This window comes from Nestor notabilis, unplaced genomic scaffold, assembly GCF_000696875.1.
Source record: "Nestor notabilis isolate BGI_N333 unplaced genomic scaffold, ASM69687v1 scaffold6823, whole genome shotgun sequence".
Taxonomy (NCBI): Eukaryota; Metazoa; Chordata; class Aves; order Psittaciformes; family Psittacidae; genus Nestor; species Nestor notabilis.
Genome location: NW_009920509.1, coordinates 134273 through 151898, shown reverse-complemented (window position 1 = coordinate 151898; position 17626 = coordinate 134273). Strand labels below are relative to the sequence as shown.

Below are 17626 nucleotides of genomic sequence, written 5' to 3'. Positions count from 1 at the left end.
AATTTTGTTCTCCTTCAGCTAAAAGTTCATATGCATCATCAGTTTCATTTTCTTCTGGGCACGTTCAGGAATGCTGCTTGTTTTTGTGGCCTGTACTACATTTAAACGTAATTTGCATGCAGTAGCAGGCACTGAAGCAATCGTTATTTGAACAGTGTCACATTTTCAAGTGAGCTTGGAGCCAGAAGTGAAAACTTGAGTCAATGGTTGACTGGTAAGAAAATAACCTAACATCTTTGCATAGCTTGAGCAAGTTATCCAGCCTCATAGAAGTATGATGTGTTAAGAAATAACTTGCTTTTCTTTTAGTCTTAACACTGAATTTATTGTGTATTGAAAGGAAGCAGTCTTTGCATAATTTCAAGTACAGAAATGCAACTTTCTCCACAATATTATGAATCTGTTCATTAGGTCCCCTGGGAGAAGGGTGGGACAGTCACCAATGTCATGGCTAGTTTGCAGAGAGCACTGTGCCCTCTGCAAAGTGTCATCTCTGGATGGAGACCTGAAACTGGAACTTGAAAAAGTGTTACGGTCTTTGACAGTGCTACCTATAGCAGTGTTGCTGGGATGAATAGCATGGTTTTCAGTGCAGCTTTTGGAAGCCCAGCCATGGCCTCTAATACACATACTTGGCTGAAGCTGTTAGATATCATACCAACTGTGATGTATAAGATGCATCTCTTTTTAGTTGTGCTGACTCTAATGTGCCTACAGGAGTCATGATCCAAAGGATGATTTTCTGTAGTCACATACCCCATAATGACTAAGCTTAGAGGGTGCAGAGGGTGGTGTCTGTACCACCCTCTTCCCAAGGGTCCTAATGAACAGATTTATAAGAATATAGAATTTTGTTGCAATTTGGTGCTTAAAATTCTGCAAATGCTGTTTCTTCAGTACAGGTGGATGTGTTTCAGAAACCAACTAGAAGGAAGCAAGTTAAAGAATTGTAGAATCATAGAATGGGTTGGGTTGGAAGGGACTTAAAGATCATCTAGTTCAAACCCTGCTACCATGGGCAGGGATGCCTCACATTAGACCATGTCATCCAAGGCTCTGTCCAGCCTGGCCTTGGACACTGCCAGGGATGGGGCATCCAGAACTTCTCTGGGCAACTTCTTCCAGTGTCTCACCACCCTCATAGTGAAGAATATCTTCCTAATATCTAATCTAAATCTATCCTCTTTTAGTTTAAAGCCATTTCCCCTTGTCCTGTCACTACTTGCCCTTGTAAAAAATCCCTCTTGATATTTCTCATAGGCCCCCCTTTAGGTACTGGAAGGCTGCATTAAGGTCTCCTTGGAGCCTTGTCTTCTCGAGGCTGAATCTGAATCAGCCTCTTAGCCTGTCTCCAGAGCAGAGCTGCTCCAGCCCTACAGCATCTCTGTGGCCTCCTCTGGACTTGATGGAGCAGGTCCACGCCTTGTATTGGGGGCCCCAGAGCTGAATGCAGTACTTAAGGTGGGGTCTCACTACAGTGAAGTAGAGGGGAAGAAGCACCTCCCTCAACCTGCTGGTCACCCTTCTTTTGATGCAGCCCAGGATATGGTTGGCTTTCTGGGCTGTGAGCGCACACTAAAGCTGTCTCATGTCAAGCTTATCAACCAGTGCCCCCAAGTCCTTCTCATCAAGGCTGCTCTCAATCCAGTTGTGCTTGAGATTGCCCCAACCGAGGTGCACTTGGCCTTGTTGAACTTCATGAGGTTCTCAAGTGTGTCAAGGTCCCTTCAGTGTGCCAGCTGTACCACACAGCTCGGTGTCGTCGGCAGACTTGCTGAGGGTGCAGTCAATCCCACTGTCTGTGTCGCTGACAAAGATGTTGAACAGGATCAGTCCTGACACTGACCCCTGAGGGACACCACTCATTACTGGTCTCCACCCAGATAGTGAGCCATTGACAACAATTCTTTGAGTGAACCATCCAGCCAATTGCTTATCCACAAAGTGGTCCATCCATCAAATCCATGTCTCTCCAGTTTAGAGATAAGGATGTCTCATAAGACAGTGTCAAATGCCTTGCACAAGCCCAGGTAGGTAATGTCAGTTGCTCTTCCTTTATCCACCAATTCTGTCACCCTGTCGTGGAAGGCCACCAGATTTTTCAGGAATGATTTGGCATGAGTGAAGCCATGTTGGCTGTCACTGATCACCTCCTTATTTTCTGTGTGCTTTAGCATAGTTTTCAGAAGCACATGTTCCATGATCTTGCCAGGCACTGAGGGAAGACTGACCACCCTGTAGTTCCCTGCGTCTTCCTTTTTTCATTTTTAGAAAATGGAGGTTTCCCCTTTTCCAGTCAGCGGGGACTCCACCAGACTGCCACAACTTCTCAAATACAACAGATAGTGGCTTAGCCACTTCATCCGCCAGTTCCCTCAGGACCCATGGGTGCACCTCATCAGGTCCCGTGGACTTGTGCACCTTCAGGTTCCTTAGATGGTCTCAAACCTGATCTCTTACAGCAGGTGGTTCTTTGTTCTCCCAGTTGCTGCCTTTGTCTTCTGTCTTCAGCAGTGTGGCTGGAGCACTTGCTGGTGAAGACTGGGGCAAAAAAGTTGAGTACCTCAGCAAGGATAGATGATAACAAGCACCAGGAGTCAAGGCTAATTATAAGCCCAGATGGCTTTATGCATGTTTAGGCTGTAGTATGTCTGAAATGCTGGGAAACAACTTTGCCAATGACTCTTAAAAGGCACAGCAAATGCTCTCTACTAAGCACGTAAAGCCTAAGTTACAGGTTTGAAAAATGGGTTAATAATAGTTCAGGTGCAAGAGGACTGAGCAGAAGATATGTAACGACCATGTTCCAGAAAATGCCAGAGAGAAGAAATGCTGATTCGTCAGAGCAGTTATTGGGCCTGTAGAGAATCACTAGCTACAAATGCTCCTTTAGTAACTTACTAGAAGCTAAAACCTGGTGTCTGTGGCCATGAGATCATAGCAGCACACTCTGAAGAAATATTTTATGTATTGCAGAATACATGATCCTGTGTTTTCTTTAGAAAAAGAAATTAAATCTACTCGACCTACTCATTTCTGCTACTACTCCCTATTCCGTTTGGGACACATTACAGTTAATTGGCTTTGACCTTTTTCTTGGCAATAGTTTATTTTCCTTTATTTTTTTTTTGCTATCATTTTGTCAACTTACAGGCTATTTCATGTACCTCCTGCAATATTTGACAGGCTGTTTTCCCAAGCACAACTTCAACTATTTCTGAAATCTGCTAATAGTTAGTTTGTAACACTGTGATCTCAGCTCTCTAGTATGACTCGATAAATACAGCCACTCCACTTGGGTTCATGTAATGCACTGTGCTTGGTTGCTACATACACTTCTGTTTGGGGAAGATGTGCAGAGAAGCTCTCCAGCTTTGCTGCGTGTACTCTAAGAGTGGTCAATAGCATTCTTCCACTGTATTTGCACTAAAATGGGACTTCTGTGTCCTGTATATCTCCTTTCCAAGCCCTTTGGCAAAAAGCTTTCAAATAACTCTGGAATAGCTAAAATCAACACTCATCAGCCTGTTTAGACAGAGACAGTTGGTATAAGATGTCCCTGGCTAATGAATTTGCCCTTTCCTTCATGCCCACCAAAAGCATGTTAAAACCTCTTTGCTTACTCACATGTCAAGTCTGGAAGAGATTCTAATTAGGGAAGTTAATCTTCGTTTTGTCAGGTTTTAGCTGACAAGAATTTCCACAGATTCCCTGAGACTGGAAGTCTTTGACAGCTAAAAATTTAGCCCACTTGAAATGCAGGCCATGCAGCTGTCACTGTGGCTCTATGTGGTGCTTTATACCCATGCTGATTTAGGCCCTTGTTGGAGGACCCAGCAATAAGTTAAACATAAGAATTTTCTTTGATGCTTTGATGATTCGTGGTCTCAAAGAAATTATGATGGGGAAAAGGCGGGAGGGAGGGGGTATTTAAGAAGGGATCCCAGGTTACAGAGTGTAGGAAACTGGCATGACTTTCAGGCAGGATAGGGCTGACTGACATGAAACACCTCTTCTTAGATTACAGATAGATTAAATACAAGAAGTTCTTTACTGTGAGGGTGGTGAGACACTGGAACAGGTTGCCCAGAGAAGCTGTATCTGACCCATTTCTGGCAGTGTTCAAGGCCAGCTTGGATGGGGCTTTGAACAACCTGGTCTAGTGGAAGGTGTCCCTGCCCGTGGCAGGGGGGTTGGAACTCGATGATCTTAAGGTCCCTTCCAGCCTAAACCATTCCATGAATCTGTGATCTTTCTGGGTTTTTTTTAGTTTTAGTAGTTGCTCATTATCATGGAGCTTCCCAACCTGCAAGTGTAATTCAATCTGTGTTTCTTCAAGGGCAAAGAGGCAAAAGGGAGCAGAAGTGACTGCTCCGTGCTAGTTTAGTTTTACCAGGTTTTGCAACTTTCATTACCTCACTATTCCAAATTACAGTACCTTTCATAACAACAAAGTAGTAACCGTACATAGTAGTAGATGTATATTGTTTGTTGCCATCTACTCCCTTTTTTTAATATTGAAGTTACACAGGTCTCTTTCATCTGATAGTTCTGAACTATCTGTCTAGCAAGGTAGGACTGTAGAATAGTCTTAGTTTAAAGTTGAGTATTTTTAGCTATCTCTTCAGAAAATATGCACAAGTTGAAAGTCTGTAGAGAAAGTGTGATTTGTTAAATTCCAACTGATTAGATCTACTCAGAAAATTTTCTTGTATGCAGTCAGTTTCATGTTTTTTTATGATACTGGGTTTTGAAAGAGAAAGCATTTTTTTTATCTCCTTTATCTAGAAGAGGAGGAGGAGGAAAATACTGTGAAGATCAGAAGTTTCTCATCATACAGACTTTTTTCCCATTAGGGACCACTTTTATTAATGCATATGTAATTCCTGAGGAAAAACCCTTCTATTTTGCCTATACCAATTATATTAAATGAATTATATTGCATTTAATTTGATGCACAGGTACCAATTTGTCAGTCCTCAGTCTGACTCCCTAGCTTGTCACGCAGTGAAGAGGCAGAATGAAGGAGAACAGGTCATCCCTTACTGCTAGTAGAGGAAAGGCGTTAGTCACTTTTATCTCCTGCTTTAGTATAACATCTCAAAGAAAGTTTTTTGTCAGCAGTTTGTTGGCTGTAGCAGCTTTATCATCTAAGCAGTATGAGCTGCTGGGAAAGCTCATTTAGTGACAAGTTAAATGTTATAATCTCCTGTAAACTATGTATGTAATACTGCATTTTATGGCCTAGCCGTGCTGTACAGAGCTATTCTCTGTGTAACACACATGTTGAACATTAACTATTATTTGGGTACAGAAGGTGGAGTGTGCTCTCTCTGGTTTCTGTTGGGTGCATGGTAGTCGAAGATAAACATACTAGTAGTAAATGCCATAAAGCAAGCAACCAGGAGTAGAGAGATCATAGGGCATCAAAGCAGTTGTTCCTAGTTTTATGAATTTCTCATGTCTTGTCATTTCTTTTTTTTTTTTATTGTGTTGAAGGGATTTTTCCTCATTTGAGCAGAATGAGGAGAAATTCTGTTGTGTTTTGGTATGGCTTCTTTGAACAAGTGCTGAATTGACTACATATCAGCAAATGGGTTCTGGATACTTTGTAGCGACCTATAAGGTTTATAGAAATTATTGTACATCTAAAGATGATGGTTTCTTAGGAATATATTGCTATAAGGAGCTGTTGTATTCTCATTTTCTGTAAGAATGTCTATTATTCATCTCTTGCTCCACCAAATTAATAAAGTAGTACTTCACAATAGTAAATTAATGCTTTAAGTTTTTGTGCAGCTTGTTTTAATGGAGCTCCGAATACTGTTCCTGAAATATGGTAAGATTCGATTTCTGTGCTTCTGCTTTATTAGTTTAAAACAAATAAACAACAAACCCAAACAAAACCCTGCCAAAACCTCTTCAAAATTTGATACATACACCTAAGCTTGCTTGGCCTTCTTTGAAAAATAGAGTGAGATTAAACTCTTCATCTTGCTTCTGCTGAAGAAGACAAATTTTAGGCAGCTTGGAATCCTGGACAGCAGTTGTACATGTTATGATTGATAGTGCTTTTGTGCAGAAGACCAAACTGAAGGAACTGAATGCTGTTTAGTTCTTCAGCTGAAATCAGTGAATTTTGCTGCATTTTGTGATGAAGTGTGAATGCCTAATATGTTAGAGCTTTAAAAAATAAAAAATCCTCAAAGGTATGAGGGACAGCAGACACGAAGTGTTTCCAGATCGTACTTTCCTGTATAAAATATGCCTGTAGCTTTGGTCTCTTATTGACATTTATGATCATCTTATGTATTTTTAGCCAAGGGGTTTTTGTTCTCAGGAACTTGAAAACTTCCTAAGTAACTCAACATGGTTTGCATGAAAACTTGGTTTGTAATTCCCTCTTAATCCTACCCACCTGTAACTTCCAAGCTTTGCTTCTTCTAGTGGTTGAAGTTGAAGCACTAGGTATCTAAATTCTTGGCTTACCCTCAGAGCAAGTACACAGGCCAGTGCAGCCTAGCTTTAGGACCAGCTAACTTTTCTACTAGTACCATAGCCCATGATTGGGGTTAGTTTTGTTTCCATGCCTGTGTTTCAGATGGCATGCCAAGTAAGAATTGTAGCTTTTTTTCTTCCCTTTTTTTGTTTGTCCATGTAAGGAATGTAGAAGTTATTGCAGTTAGCAACATTACTGAAAGACTTTTATCAAATTCCATTAATTTTCCTCAAAGTGCTTTTTAAGTATTCAAACTGTTCAGAATTCAGTTTGCAGCTGGAGTGGTGATGTGGCACTGCATAACTGCAGATTTCAGGCAGATGTCAAGCAAACTTTTTCTGGAGAATTTGGCTTTCTGAGGTTTAAAATGCCAGCTCTGACTTAAAGGATATAAGCCTTTCTTTTCTCTGATACTTTGAGTTACTGTGAACTTTGACTAATGCTGCTGGAATAGCTGCAGACAGGAACAATGTGTCACCGTGTCTTTCTTGAAGAAAATAAACGTCAACACAATTCTTTAGAATAATTAGTAATTCTATTTAGATATTATTTCCTATTGTGCATCTCCTCTTCCCCATTTGAACTTACAGAGAAATCCACCCAAACAAACAAACCCACACCCACCCACAAAAAAACCCAAAATCTTTGTTTTCTGTTACAGAAAAATGCAAAGGGACAAGAGTTGTTCGACCAGATTGTGTATCATTTGGACCTTGTGGAAACTGATTACTTTGGCCTACAGTTCATGGATGCTTCCCAGGTTACGGTGAGTATAACTTCAGTTTATTTTTGTGTTCTGCGGTAGTTTGTGTTGCCTGTTATAAATGTTTTACTGGTGCTGTTTCATGGAGAGATGTGGGCGTTAGGGGACATACTCCTGAAACAGCTGATACCATGTTTGATTCTTGCACAAAAAGCCAATTCCTCTAAATGAATCATGTATCACTTTATATGATATGCACATGACATGATCGCACATGGCATTATTGCACATAAGCGAAAAACCAGTAACTGGGGGTAAAGAAAAATGTTTTATGTTTAGTAGGCTCATGGTATTAAAAATGGTTTACATCTCTCTTGCAAACAAGGGTTTCTTGTAACTCCTATCTTTACTGTTCCATATACAGATTATTTTACTTTGTAGAGTTTAGTTTCATTTAGTTGTATTTGAAATAGAGAAAATTTTTCCTTCTTTTCCCCTATCTGGTAACCTCTACCATCTATAGGTAAAATGAGGGAAAGAAAGGACCATAATTACAGATGCAGGTAGACAGATATATTAGGAAGATAGGGTTAAAAGACTGCAACCTCATGGTTGAATTTTATTGCTATATGTTTAATCTTTTCCTGTGTTCACCTTATGTGCTGAGGTATCAATATGACAGCAACCTGAGCTGTGGACAGAGAATATGCAGACTTGAAAAATAAGTATTTGCTTTTAGGTTATCTGGTCAGTAAATGTTTTGTTCCATAAAGCAACAGGTGACAGATGTATTCAGTGCTATTAGAGTGATCAGAAAATATAGCTGCCATATTGACATCTTGTGGAATGTATGTTCTAAATTTATTAATTCAGAATTCTCAGCTTCATTCTCTAGCAAGCTTGGGACAATGTGATCAGGTCAGATCAGTGTTTTATCAGGTGCATGATCATCTGGTTTACTGATGACTTTGGACAAGTTGCCTTTTCGTTGTTTAAATATTATAACGAATTGCAATTGAGAAAGGGAATCTGTACTTTTGGAGAAAACTGGTATTATCTATTTAAACATTATGTTGATATCACAATTAATTTAAGGGTATGTACTTATCACTGGAAAGCGATCTTTGAATGTAGGATGTCCATAACGGGATTGGGATTTTAGGTAGTTTAGTGGGTGTGTTCCTGATAAAATTTGTTACATAAATTGTATCTTTTTATGATGGACCTAATCATAAAGGACATAACTAATAGAGCAGAGCTTCCTCAGAATAGGCAAAACAGGTTATTTTATTACCGATTGTCAAATCACCTAAAACTGGGTAGCTAGAAGTTACCTAGCAAGGAGTTCCTGTAATGTTTTAAAGAAGGGAAGCAGAAAGGGGGTGAAACATTTGTTCCTAGTAAGAAAGAGGGCAGATCAGAAGCAGACGACCTGGCTGAGGTAATAGAGAATGCTTATTTTTTTGTATAATTGCAAAACTGAAGGGCTCTTTTGAATGGTAAGAAAGATGAAGCAGAGATGTAAGCAAGTATGTTTTCCATGAGTAGCTCTATTCCTGGTGTTCAGGGCAAAATGTGCCTGTATATGTAAGTGTTTCAGCTTTGTATGCTATTTCTTTCCTCTCTGTTAGGTGGGGAGTGAAACATTGTGTTAATAGTTACAAGAGTGGTAAGTGCTATGAACATCTGGGGGGCCTGGAAAAGTCAGCGCTAGTTGCAGGGCTTTGGTAGTAGGGTTTACGGCTACCTGGATTAGGAGGAGTGTTTAGGGCAGAGTTCTTCACCTATGGTGGAGTGCAATGCTGAAAGCTCTCATTTACGTTGTGGGTTTGGGTTTTTTGTCTGGCTCAAGCTGGTCAGAGAGTAGAGCTTCAAGGCACAAGCTTTTATGTTCCCCAGCACCCCATGCAAAAAGATTCCATGCTTTAACATCCTTCCTTGGTCTGTTTTGAACTTGTGACCTACTCATTTCATTTGCATAGCTATTAATGCATAGCCTCTGTGGGCTTCTGCTTAGTGCCAGCCCAGCCACAAAGTGGCAGTTGTGGGACTGGGAGGTTAAAGTTCTGTAAGCATCTTGAGGCTCTGGGCCTTTATTATATTTTCTTAAGTGCTAAACATATTTAAGCCCCCATTACAAATAAGAGAACAGAAAATTGTCTTTGAATAGTGGAGATTAGTTCTGTGTGCTTCCAGGCCAGCAGCTTTTGAGTGCAGTGTTTTCACAGGCCTGTAACTTTTTCAGAGATGGGATAAGCAGTGTTGATAGCTGTGATTTGGGGGGGGGGAGGGGAAGAAATCATTATTAGAGCTGATCTACTTTGAGAGAGAAAAAAACTTTGAACAGCTTATTTTTAATACCCAAAAAAAGGTTTTTCAATACAACCAAAAACCATAAAGTTGTGAGAAGCAAGATTTCAGCAGCAAGGCAGAAAATGCTGTAAAGCCTAATTCACTGAACTCTGCAGCAGTTTGTATCATGTGCTCTTTGAAGATATCCATGAATAGAAGAATGTAAACAGTCATCTAGTAGTTTATTCTAAAGCAAAGCTGTGTGTACTGTTGTATTTGAAGTTATCTGATACTAACTCCAGAAGTAGAAATACTCCAGGGGACATGGATTGTTAAATATTATTAGTGTGGGGAAAAATTGATCTAGTAGAAAACTTTTATTCATAAGTGAGGTGTAAAAAGCAACACAGATATAATGCCTGCTGATGTTGAACTCCTTGACTGGTCAAATTTATAGGTTGTAGTGAGGGATAAAACTGTACTGTAGTCGCATTATAATGGCTTTGGACCAATTCTTCGTTTTCTACCAGGCTCAAACAAAACTGATACTTGGTGCTCTGCAGCTGTTCTAGTGGTGGTTCTTTCATTGTTCTTGTCCTTTTTTCAAATTTCTATTTTTGTGTATGTTTTATAATATGCATAATGTAGTAGGACAGTGAGAACTAGAGTCCTGGATGTTTCAGCAGGTATCGATTGGGTCAGGGCCTTGTAGGGACTTCGTGCTTCATGACTGCGTCTGCTGCATCTGAATTTTCTTTTAAGGCTTCATTGTCATTCAGATCAAGAGTTTTTTGTCTGGTTGCTTGTGGTATTGCTGCTCTGACTTCTTAAGGGTGTGAGGGATATGGAAAAATGTGCAACTCAAACCAGTCAATTAGCCTTAGTGTAATATCTGGGAGTCTTTTTCTGTATGTACTGCTTAATACTGTAACAACAAGGGCCCACTAGGCAGAACAAAATAGAGACAAGCCTCACTGTTCAATACATTGAATGCTGGGAGAAAGGGATTCTGGTTAATATTTTGATAATGCAAAAGATTTCTTTTCTGCTTCTAGTAGAAATAGCCCATTTCCCCTTGAATAAACAGTGAAATTCAGCTGTGACTTTGTATCCCCTCCCTAAATCTCTCTTGTTCCTCTGGATGATGAGCTCTTTAGAACTGTGGTTGTTGCAGGATGTGTGTCTGTGGGTTGTAGCCCAGAACAACAAATACCAGTTGGAGGGTACCAAGAGCTGTACAGGTATCAATATCCTGTAGTACTCAGTGCTTCAGTTACTAATAGTGGTTGTGATATGAATACCAGTTCACTAACTGGACAGAGGCAACGTGCCTTCGTCCACAACAATGCAGAACATTTGATCAATGACTTCTTCCAGCTGTGGCTGTCCAAGGCTGTACTGCAGCAGGAACACCTGACGAGAGACTCCGATACACTGAAAATTCCCAGAGCATCTCCAGGTTTTAATCTTCCTGGATTAAAACAGCACTTGCTGTTTCCAGGAGGGTTGGAGACTATTTCTCTGGCACAGACTTGAGAAGTAGCTGTACAAGGCAGGTGGTTGCAGTACTGTCTCTCAGTGATGCTTCTCCACCTCTCTTCTAAGTGTAGAGAAGTCAAGTCTCCAGTCTGTCCAGGACAACAAAAAACTTTTGCAATTTTCTTTTGTCTTTGTGCATGGCCAGAGTGTAAGCTGAAGTGAAGGCTGTAGAGGTTGCTTCTGACAGAAGATGCCAGAATGTGCCCATGGTAGACAGAACCAGTTCCAGATAGCTCCAAAAGAGACCCACTGCTGGCTAAAGCTAGGCCGATTATCAATGCTGGTGATGCCTTGTGTGATAACATATTTAAGTAAGAGGAAGAAACTGCTATGTAACAGCAGCTGAGAAAGCAGTGAGAATACATGTGAGAAGCAGCTCTGCAGACACCAAGGTCAGCGCAGAAGGAGGTAAGGAGGTGCTACAGGCTCAGGAGCAGATACCCCTGCAGCCTGTGGAGGTCCACGATGGAGCAGATCTCCACCTGCAGCCTGTGGAGGACGTCATGCTGGAGGAGGGGGATGCCTGAAGGAGGCTGTGACCCCATGGGAAGCCCACGCTGGAGCAGGCTCCTAGCAGGACCTGTGGTCCCGTGGAGAGAGGAGCCCACGCTGGAGCAGGTTTGCTGGCAGGAGCTGTGACCCCCAGGGGACCCACACTGGAGCAGTCTGTTCCTGAAGGACTGCACCCATGGAAGGGACCCACACTGGAGCAGTTAGTGAACAACTGCAGCCTGTGGGAAGGATTCATGTTGGAGAAGTTGGTGGAGAACTGTCTCCTGTGTGAGGGACATGCTGGAGCAGGGGAAGAATGTGAGGAGTCCTCCTTTGAGGAGTGGGGATTGGCAGAGACAATGTATGACAAACTGACTACAGCCTGCATTCCCCATCCCATGCACTACTTGGGGGAAGGAGGTAGAACAATTGGGAGTGAAGTTGAGCCTGGGAAAAAGGGAGGGGTGGAAGGAAAATTAAGATTTGTTCTTATTTCTTATTATCCTATTCCAATTTGTTTGGTAATGTTAAATTAATTTCCCTGAGCTTAGTGCATTTTGCCTGTGACAGTAATTGGTCAGAGTGATATCTCTGTCATCATGTCTACTCCCCCTGTCCAGTTGAGGAGAGGAATGATAGAGCAGCTTTGGTGGGCACCTGGTGGCCAGCTGATGTCAAACCACCACACCAAAGCAAAGCTATCTCTCAACTTCTTTTCTTGATCTGTTGGTATTCTTTGTGCACTACCAGGGACGGTTTGGCTTCATCTTCAATCCACCCCTTGGGTAGGCTTCTTGTCCTCAGGCAGAACACCCCCACCTCCAGGTCCTGAGGACTTCAGTGGCCTTATGGGAGTTGCCTCCTGTTGCCCTGGCACAGCAGCCCAATGGATTCCAGGAGCTCTTCTCTCCTCTCCCTTGGGGCTCAGCCTGTAATTTGGGAGTGCTGTAATTGTCCGTGCTGATCTCGCAGAATCTGGTTTTAAATAATTCTTCCAGCAAGTTTAGAAATGTCTTCCTATGCCCCAGTGCTCTCTTGCTTTCTCTCTGCAGTTGTATCGTGTCCCATCTCCCTGCTTCCTAGCCAATATCACCCCTGGTGTTCATTACATCTTCAGCTGTATCTGAGTAATTTATCTAAAAGCGGTTTTTCTTTGCATCTACATTTTCAAGAGGAATGTAACTTTCCAGGAGGGATCAAAAACTTAGATGAGTGTAATGAACAATATTCTCATCATTTTAAGCTGTGAACTCCTGGGAGCTTATACCGTTTCTAAGTATATGCTTGTGTAGTTTCTGAGTTTCTGCATGACCCCAATTTTCGTTTGGTTTTCTGCTTCTACCATGTTACTTAAAAGGTGACCTTCAGAAGAAAAGAGGAAAGGGCTTTTTCTCCTTTGTAACTTTATTACTTGTTAAATTTACATGTTTAGAAAAGTCCCAAACTGTGGTTGGTGGGTAGGGTTTTTATTGCCTTTGTTTTGGTGATTCCTTCCTCCCATGTGTTACATAAGTTTTTACCCTCTCTGCTTTAGAAAGCCATGTGCCTAATGGAAGACAGCTTGGGAGGGTTCAGGTGCCTAGGAAATCAGACAGCAAAAAGACAGTTGAAGGGATAATTGACTTGAGGTTTTAAAGGTTGACAGCTTTTGTTTAGCACACTTTCTTTTCCAAACCTGAGCATTTAAGCACAGTTCTCCCTCCTGTACCTCCAGGTAAGGCTTGAGAAAACATTTAAGCAATGTTTTTCAGAAAGCAAATAAAACTTGCAGTAAGAAGAGGCTTTCTCTTACTGAATAAGCGTAAGGAAAACAGCCTATTCAAAACATTCTTTGTGCAGTTTAAACTAGCAAAACAAATCAACCAAAAAGGGTCAAACACAATTTTTTTCCTTTTCAGGTCACCTTTGAGGGCTGTATAGAACAAGACAAGGATTTTTCATTCTTTTAGGAAGCAAGTAGAGAGAGACGATGGAATTTGCAAAGCTCAGGTGTGTGAAGGGTTTGTGTCAACCTGTGGTACTCCTCCTTTCAGTCTTCGTTTGGCAGTCACTGTGGTCCTTACGTAGACTGAACCAGAAACTGTAGTTTATCTGCTGTATTTTGACACAAATACATCTTTCCCTTGCTGTGTGACTATTTTGAGAAAATATTGGTTGCTATCACTTATGGGGTGTTGAGGTACTTGTTTTTTTCCTCTTCAGTTAGATAAAGTTGAGTGATCAACAGGAGAGCATGCTGAGATATGTACATGCTTCCACTATTTTAAGAAATCTTTTTCTTAAATGGTGTTTCTTTCATGTGGAATTGATTGGGGTGTGTTTTCAACACAATTCCCAACAAGTAACTACTGGTTTATGTCAGTTAATACCACAGGAAGCTATTAAATTGGCAAAGCAAAGGAATTATACTGGGGTAAATGGAACTTAATCCAGCATTTGAACTTGCTGTTTACCTGACAGAATTAAAGGAGTAACCTCATTACTACCTGCAGCTTCCTGAGGAGGGGAAAGGGAGGGGGAGTTGCCGAGCTCTTCTCACTGGTATCCAGTGATAGGACACCTGGGAATGGTTCAAAGCTGCTTCAGGGAAAGTTCAGAGTGGACATTAGGAAGCATTTCTTTACTGGGAGGGAGGCCAAACACTGCAACAGGCTTCCTAGAGAGGTCGATGCCCCAAGCTTGTTGTGTAATTTGTGCAACCCACTTACTCCATGTAGCATCGGTCTCATGATGCGTAGAAGAGACCCTGCCTTTGAACATCCAGCCCAGCACAGGCAACCGAGGTGCCAGGAGAAGCAGTGCTTCAGTGCCAATCACTTCTGAAGCAGCTCAAACCCCTTCATAGGCTGCCAGTATCTCCTTGTCAGTGGGAGTGTAGCTGGCCTCAGATCCTCCAAATGCCAAAGAGGCATTTGGACACTGCCCTTGATAACATGAAGTGGTCAGGCAGTTGGACCAGATGATTGCTGTAGGTCCCTTCCAACTGAACTATTTGTACTGTCCTGTTCCGTTTTGTTCTATTCTATTCAAAGTAATCACAGAATCTTGATTGCTTGCAGTTGGACCAGGGTTTGTTTTGGGTTTTTTTTTCCCCCCTTAGTGCGGGCCAAGTAGCTTAGATACTCTTGCTATCATAACACAGTCCTAAACCAATTAATTCTTTTCTTCTTCCTTGGATACTTCTGAGTCCAGACTGGATATGGGGAATTTGGCATTGTATAGTTGAAATGACTGGGTCAGCCTCTGTCCTACACCGTGAGATCCATAGATAAGTTTGGATTCTGAAATGGTGTACAGTCGCTTAGCCAGAGCACAGGATAGGTAGAGCTACAGTGACAGATGCTGAGGGAGAGAAAGTCCCCTCTGGTTCTCTTCAACTTCCTAATGAGACTTCAGAATTCATTGCTTTCAATTTCCTGTTCTTGAGTCAGCAAGCAGTATACAGCGAAGTCCAAACCTTTTTTTTTTGGCTTTAGCTAGACTGCTGTTGCACACAATATCTGACTTTTAAAATGGCATTGGTTCACCAATCTGCATGACCTGGCAACTCTGGGCCAATAGTACTGCTGGGCCATGTCCTACCTCTAGTTTTGTTCTGTGATCTGTGTGGTGGCCACATCACACACAGCTGTGATGTGCAGTGTGGGATGAGGGTGAAATGGCAGCTCATTCTTGCTTCTGAAGAGGGATGAGTTTAATGCCTGCTGTGCTTTATCTCCTGGAGCAGTCTGCCTTTGCCTGCTTGGGTATGGAGAGTGAATGATCGTTTCCTGTCTAGGTTATAGACTCATTTAATGGTCTGCACAAGTAGTTCCTAGAGTCTTGTGAGCTATTTTTAAACCTCCTTTGAAGTATTTACACTTACAAATAACCAGTTTGAAACTTGCTGTATTTAAGTTTTAGTATACCTAGAATACCACATACCAAGACTGGGACTGTCAGCTGTTATTTCATTGGGAATTAGTTTAGGGTGTGTGGTGCTTATTTCTCAACATGGTAGTAATGAGCCACAGATGAGAAGTTACTGGAGGATTTTTGCCTGTAGTATAGATGTTATTTATGTTTGGTTTTATTTAACATGAAGCCAAACTTTTTATGGAATTAGTACATTTGTCTTTGTGAGTGGTTTATCTTTAGCCAAAATAAATATTGAGGTGAAAGACATTTTTGTAGATAGGTGTTGAAAACATAAAAGATTAATCTGCCCTGGAGGTATGAAAGTAACAGAATGTATAATTTCAGTTCAAAACAAAACCAAAAAAAACCCCAAAAACCCAAAACAACCAACCAAAACAACAACAAACACACACACACACAAAAATTCACTAAAGTTTAATTTTAGTATCAAAAATCTGAAATTTCACAAAGCTTCTGTGAACTGCTGTGGTTTCTGGTGTAATTCTTCATAAAAGAGCAAAGTAGAGTCAGAATAAATTACTTGTAACTCCAAGGAATGTATTTGTATGAGCTGCTGTAATGTTTTATTTCCATTCTGGTAGAGATTTCTCAGGTTGTAAGGATGGATTCCTTGGCAGCCTCACCTAAGGGAGTCTAGCAAGTCTCATGCAAATAAAAGCACCTTCAGAATAAATATTATTTCTTTTTCTCTTTCTCCTTTTTGTGAGATTTATTTACTTCAGGGGTCGTAAGTTACCAGACTTCTGATCTATACCTGTGATAAATAACTTTTTGCTTTGGCTTAGGGCAGACTTAGTAAGTAAATACGAGCGTTGCTATCCAACAAATATTTTTTCATGTTTATTCAGCTGTGGTAGCATGGTGTTAGTGGAATCATAAGTAGTCATTTACAGATTCTCCTTTTCCTGAAAGCATGACTGCTTTAATAGGGAGGCAGAGGTATTTTCCCTGAAGATTTTGTGCCATAGTACCTAGCTTATGATTTAAAAACAAATATAGCAAATATTTATTTCAGGGAAGTCCAAATACTGGTTTATTACCTTGTGTGACAGGGGCATTTACATGGGTTTGCTTCAAATCAGATTGCAGCCTTGGGTAGGACATTGTGCAGAGACAGTTAAATATTTCAGATAAGTTTATGCTAGCGGTTGTTTATTGCTACTCTTCTGTAGATGCAACTTGCACTGACAAGAGAGTGCATAAACTTTGTTGGGAAGCACACTTTTTTTGTCATCATAGATGCATCTATTAAAGATCTTTTGCCATTATCTCAAAAAGAGAGGAGGTGCGTATGCATCAGTGTTTCCCACACCCCCAGTGTTTAGTGAGGGTTAAGTATTCATCTTATCTTGAAAAAACTTGACTATGGAGCAATGGAAGGCAGGATGGTGTAGGATCTCGAGGGTCTTCATCAAACAGGAGAGTTCAAAAGAAAATGAAACACAGGGGTTTGGCCTGGTGTCCTCAGGGGCATTTGGACAACAGATGTTATACCTGGTATGAAAGGGTATTTTCCTTATACACCACTGCTTTGTGGCTTTGTTTTTTGAGGATTCCTCTCTGGAAGAGTGAAACTTCCCTGGCAGTACTGATACAATTGTAAGTCAAGCTTTTCCCCGTCAAAGAAAGTAAGTTGATAAATGTGAAAATGAACACTTGTGCAAATATATAGAACTTAAGGAAATAAATATAGCAATATTTCCTCTTAAAAGATATTTTTATCTGTTAAATTTTACTGTAATTAGTTTGATATGTCAGCAAAATCTTTAAATGGAACTGCTTTTAAGTGTGGATTTTCTTTTTTTAGCACTGGTTGGACCATTCAAAATTCATTAAGAAGCAAATAAAAAGTAAGTACCATGTCTCTGCCTGTTTAGTTACTTCCTTAATAATATGGACTTAGCGTATTTGAACATGATCATGAATGTTTAAATATGGCCTTTAATGGAATGAGTATTTCTTAGGAAATAGATTTAATGGCTAATTGGCTGACTGTATCATGCTAAATGCAAGAGCACATATAAGCGATAGATCAGCCTTCAGCAGCCCTTGTTAAACATGTGCTGTTCATGTGAGACAGAGTAGGTTGTCAGGTAATTTCAGCCTGATCTGTGAAGTCAGGTTGCCTGGACACAGACTGTGGTTTCTGTCACTGCTGCTGATCCAGAACAGATTTACTGCTT

General features: G+C 41.0%; 1 protein-coding gene across 1 annotated transcript in view; it reads left to right on the top strand.

The window, feature by feature from the left end:
* Window positions 1–442: 442 nt before the first annotated feature.
* The window catches only part of EPB41L4B (erythrocyte membrane protein band 4.1 like 4B), a 123721-nt gene continuing 106537 nt past the window's right edge, over window positions 443–17626 (top strand). Inside the window, exons 1-3 of the mRNA XM_010010695.1 lie at window positions 443–526; window positions 7161–7265; window positions 17251–17293. Coding sequence (XP_010008997.1) covers window positions 443–526; window positions 7161–7265; window positions 17251–17293 — 232 coding nt within the window. The remainder of the gene's footprint in view (window positions 527–7160; window positions 7266–17250; window positions 17294–17626) is intronic.